This window comes from Mytilus galloprovincialis, chromosome 2, assembly GCF_965363235.1.
Source record: "Mytilus galloprovincialis chromosome 2, xbMytGall1.hap1.1, whole genome shotgun sequence".
NCBI lineage: Eukaryota > Metazoa > Mollusca > Bivalvia > Mytilida > Mytilidae > Mytilus > Mytilus galloprovincialis.
In genome coordinates, this window is record NC_134839.1 from 30521846 (window position 1) to 30527049 (window position 5204).

At 33.0% G+C, this 5204-nt stretch overlaps 1 protein-coding gene across 1 annotated transcript; it reads left to right on the top strand.

Annotated features, from left to right (window-relative positions):
• The first annotated feature begins 418 nt into the window (after positions 1-418).
• On the top strand, positions 419-4416 carry LOC143062202 (LIM/homeobox protein Lhx4-like). Its single transcript, XM_076233984.1, has 5 exons — positions 419-647; positions 1915-2086; positions 2566-2768; positions 3254-3541; positions 4110-4416. The coding sequence occupies exons 1-5, from the start codon at positions 578-580 to the stop codon at positions 4361-4363; spliced, it is 987 nt and encodes a 328-aa protein (XP_076090099.1). The 5' UTR covers positions 419-577; the 3' UTR covers positions 4364-4416.
• Positions 4417-5204: the final 788 nt, after the last annotated feature.

Genomic DNA, 5204 nt, shown 5'->3' on the forward strand with positions numbered 1-5204 from the left:
GGTTTGTTGTTAGTAAATAAGTAAATTAAAAAAAAATAATAATAATAAATATACGTCTCAAAATAAATTTGTATTGCTCAGACATGATCAGACATTCTAATAGTATCGATAACTCACACCAATCACTTTGTTTGTTTTCCGTTAACACGTGTAATCGACCCGTCAAAGAACATCAATGGACAAGTGATCACAACAAACATACAAACAAAGAAACACGCGACCCTCCACATGTTATCACCAATTAACCTAATTATCAGAAGTTATTGTTGAATAAACACCGGAAGGAGTCGTTTGTTTATGTCTAGTTTTGGTCAAGACTTTTATCAGGCCAGACAGATAATTTGTAATTATTCCGTCGGATTTCAGATAAATCAGACAAATAAAAATACTTGAGGTATTATAAACGTAGCTCATCCCAGAGACATCTCATATTATCAAAACTATTTAACTAAGTCGCATTGACATTTATTACTTTGAAAATACAGGCATATAAGGTTTACAAATCATTACTGAAAGAATTGTAATAAACAATCATTTATTTGATGCTAGTTGGTTGAAATAGTCGAAATTTTATAAAATGGAATATTCATCTCCGAACACGTCCGATACAGCTTCAGACCCAGAGAATATTGATTCTTGGAAAGGCGGTATGTACAAATATTTTAAAAGCATCACTGTCGCAACAAAAAGTATATATATTAATGCAAGTGTAAATGCAGTCCATCAATGAATTTCATCCGTTTAAATTTTTTTTTATTTTAACGAAGATCGGTGAATAACGAATTTGAAAGTGTTATCGTTCACTGTACACAAACATATTTTCAGACTTTTAAAAATCTATTATTCAGTTCTTACTGTTTCTTTCAGCGGATATAATCCTATAATCCACAAGCATAAGGAAGATGGTTTTTTTTCAATTATTTTTTTTATTTTGTTTTGTTTTCTTTGCTCGTCAGAAGGTTTGGTATTAGTTTTCTGTCAGTGAATCACTGTTAATTTCTTTTTACACTTTTTTTATTTAAACTTCGTAACTTTTACCAAAAAAATGAGGAATAGTATATATCAAATTCAATATAAATGTCATTATTCAATGATGAAAAATGTAGATATTTGAACGAAGAAGATATAGATAAAACCAGAAGTCCATTACCACCTAGTAATGGACTTCTCATAAAACGTAACAGGAACAGATATTCAAAAACGTAATAAACAAACCGGAAAGTCCATATAGATTGATAATTGTTCAAGTTCTTGCTTAACGTCAAGTGGCAACTGATTCGTGCAACTTCAGAAAGAGAACAATTATATATTAACAGTATACATACGATAGGCTTGATTTCGATAATATAGGCCGACCAGGATAAAAGGCAGGCAAATAAGACTTACGAGTTGACGGATAGTGGTTGTTATTCCCCACTTTTTATAGACAACGTGCGGACCAATGAAAGAATTTTTTCAAGCAACGCTTCCTTCAACGTACAGAAAACGTGGTACTTTCTCTTCATAAAACATTTCAGATTAAAATACGAGTAATCCGACTTGAAATGCAATCAACACAGCCCAAAAAGATTTAATTGCTCTTGGATTTTACTGTCGGATGAGAAAATTTTCAATATTTATATACATAGAGCAACCTTTTAGAACAATACAAGATATTTTGAATTCGACATAATCCATAATAATAGTGAACATAAACACACCATCAATCTATATTGAAGAAGTATAAACTACTTCACAAAATACGGGAAAACAAATATAAAAGTTCATTAAAGAAACTTGATTATTAATTCCCCATATTTTACAAGCCGGTCATTGTGCAGCAATGAAAAGCATTACTTATAACTGCATGACAGTTTTTTCAAATTGTCTTAATCTGCACACTAACACATATTTACATTGTATTTTTGTCTTTAGGTGTTCCTGGGTGTGCTCGATGTGGTAACATCATATACGACAAGTCATTATTACGTATCCATGACAAAGTGTGGCACCCGTCATGTTTACAATGTTCTATGTGTGAAAAACCATTAGGAAACAGTTGCTATGGTAATGGTAGTAATTTTTTGTGTTATGAAGATTATATAAGGTGAGTTAACTGAAATAACAAAATGCAAAATCAAAATGAATTTTAAGATCAGCAATTTAAGAATGTCTTCGTTACGTAATTGTCGAGTGGAGTATCCCTAACTTTTAACACATATGCATTGGTTTTCTAAGGTTTAGGGGTTAATTTCAGTGGAACGGTCTTCAACAATTAGCAATAGTGCCTTTTGGTCATAACCTCCTCACGCATTCAAGAAACAATATATCCTTTTATTCTAAATTTGTTTTGAGCGTTCATGATGAAAGTAAACCCAGAAAAGCGCTTCTGACGTTTGTTTGTTTGTATCCCATAGTTTTATTTTTCTTATTGTTTGTTTTGTTTTGCTTTTATTTTATTCTTTATATGAGTTCGTTACCTTTAGTATACAATCATAAAATACAATTTATTGTATCATGATTTATCCGTTTTTTTTATTCTGAATTGAATGTCCCGTTTAATCTGATATTTCTTTTCTTATACAGATCACACCCGTTCCGGTGTTCTAGCTGTAAAGTGGTTCTGTCTGATAACGAGTATGTACAAAGAGTTCAGAAAAACGTCTATCATCAGACGTGTTTCAAGTGTGTCGTCTGCTATCGTCCATTACAGACAGGGGAACAGTTTTACCTTTCAGACGACAACAAACTCGTATGTGGTGATGATTACAGAGCCTTGCGGACGAATGGTAAGTTAAGCAACTCTTAATTTATAGTTGACTTGTCATGTTTCCCCACAGTTCATTCTAATAAATTATAAACAGTTTCGCTATTTCAGAAACCAAAGTCTTTCTATGTAAAACTGTATCATATGTTGACCTCGAGATGCCGGTTTGTTTATTTCATTTATCCTTCATTGGTTAACTAATTTGTTTTCGTTTTGTGTGTTTTATTTTTTTTTCTGTTCATTTGTCTTTGTTTCATGTTGTTGTTTCTGTTCTATGTCTTTGTTTTATGTTGATATGTATTGGAGGTCTGCGTTAGCGACTTCCGGTCAAACATCAAAAACAAAGGATATTCAACTAATGGCATTTTGTTTTTAATTTAATATTGGCTTAGTCAGATGATTTCGTGCATTGAGATATGAAATCACCATACTTATTAGTTTTAAAATGGAGTCGACTTATTTTTTCTGGCAATTGAAAATAAAATTTGCAATTTTCTTGTTTTGTAGATTCGCAAGACGATAGTGATTCAGAATGTTCCACCGGAAGTGGTAAACGACACAGAACCAGCATAAGTCCACAACAGTTAAAATGCTTGACAAAAGCTTACAGCAAAAATCCAAAACCAACCCGTGAAGCGCGAAGACGATTGAGCCGAGATTTATGTCTAGACTATAGAGTAATACAAGTATGGTTCCAAAATAAAAGAGCAAAGGACAAAAAGTCATCACCTCATAATCATGCTGTGGAAACCAGTTACGACGAACCTGAAGTCCACAACGGAAGATTTTCACAAGGTATAACGTAGATATTAAAATAACGAGTGAAACATTTTCTGTTATAATATATGAAAATGTTTAACCTTGCAAAATCATCTGTTATAAGCTTGATGCAAAATAGAGATCTTGATTGTTGAGCATGAAACAAGACTTTTCACTTGAAAATGTTTTATGATGATTTGTTTAATGCCTTGCTCCCAAATGTAGTAGGATATACATCACAAAACAAAGCTTCAAAATGTAGTACTAGTATGACTAGTATCCTTACATCACTAAAACATCTTTGATCTTTGACTACTACAAATACAACACACAAACAGAACCGAAACAAGATAATGATTTAAATGGTAAATTAAATAAAAAATCGGGGATTCACGGTATTCTATGATGAGCGGAATTGCATAACTATCTCCATTCAGGAAGCTCTAAATGGTTCTAAGAAAAGTCGTGGAAACTATTTCTACACAAAAATGGACAAGGCAACAATTAACCACCGCGATAACAGGCATGCCATTTAACTGAAACGACAATAATTGTAAAAGTGTCTTGTCAATAAAACTAACATGTTTCTTGTTTGACTCTTCAGATGTTTCTAGAATCCCATCTCAGCCAGTTTTTCACGAACGTTTGTATAACCAATCTGCAGGACGAATGAACAGCAACGATTGGCTAACGACAGTTCTGGCGCATGACAGTGTCCCTCCAAATATCGACCTGTCTCCCGTGGATATTATAAATGGCGAGATTTTACACAAACGTAGAACTGAGTCTGACATAAACAATAGACATTCGTCTGACCCCAGATCTAGAATCAACTGCAAATGGCAAAACATTGGTTGATACCATAATTTATTTCACTTGTGTAAATTTGCAATAAAAGATTTTGATTTTGATTTTGTAGTCGTTTCTTTCCGCACTTTTTGTTGTGAGCGGACATGATAAACGTGATTCTTCACATAAAGCATGGGATGTGACAGTTGTGGAACGGGATATGTTTTCCCTCCCGGAGCACATGAGATCACAGAGGGTTTAATCTTTGTGTTGCTAAATCTTTAGTTTTCAATGAACTGTTATTTGGAGTCTTGTTTGTCTTTATTTGTTTTGTTTTTGATATGTTATTGCTAGCGGTTTTTTCTTTGACTTATGCATGGTTTTGAATTATTCCTTTAGTATCTTTACAGGAAACACATAACACGCGCATGTAAATCGATAAAACTCTTTAATTTAACCAATACTGGGTCAGTACAGCTGTTGGTGTACTGTTCAATAGTCGCTGGGATATCATTATACCACTAGTCATGATGTACTATAGGTAAAATCGGCGATTAAGACATCGTCAGAAAAAACGAAAGCATAACTCATGCAGTTCTAATATATACAAAGCAGTCTTTACTGGTATATTATTTGTATTAAACACAAAGGTTGTCTCTAGGTAACCAGAGCTGGCTTTACAAGGATTTTTATATTGTTTTATGCTCATCATAAACATGCTATCACAAATTGGAGCATACCTAACGTATGTTATTCCAGAAACATTAGCACGTGGTGGCTAAATTGTTTATTTCAGTTTGAACACGATTTTCAAAATAAGGAACATGGAATATTTTCATCGCAAATAGCAAACTAACTGTCATTGTGCTAATGTGCTATAGTAAATTGTTGTATTATTGTCTTTCGTGTT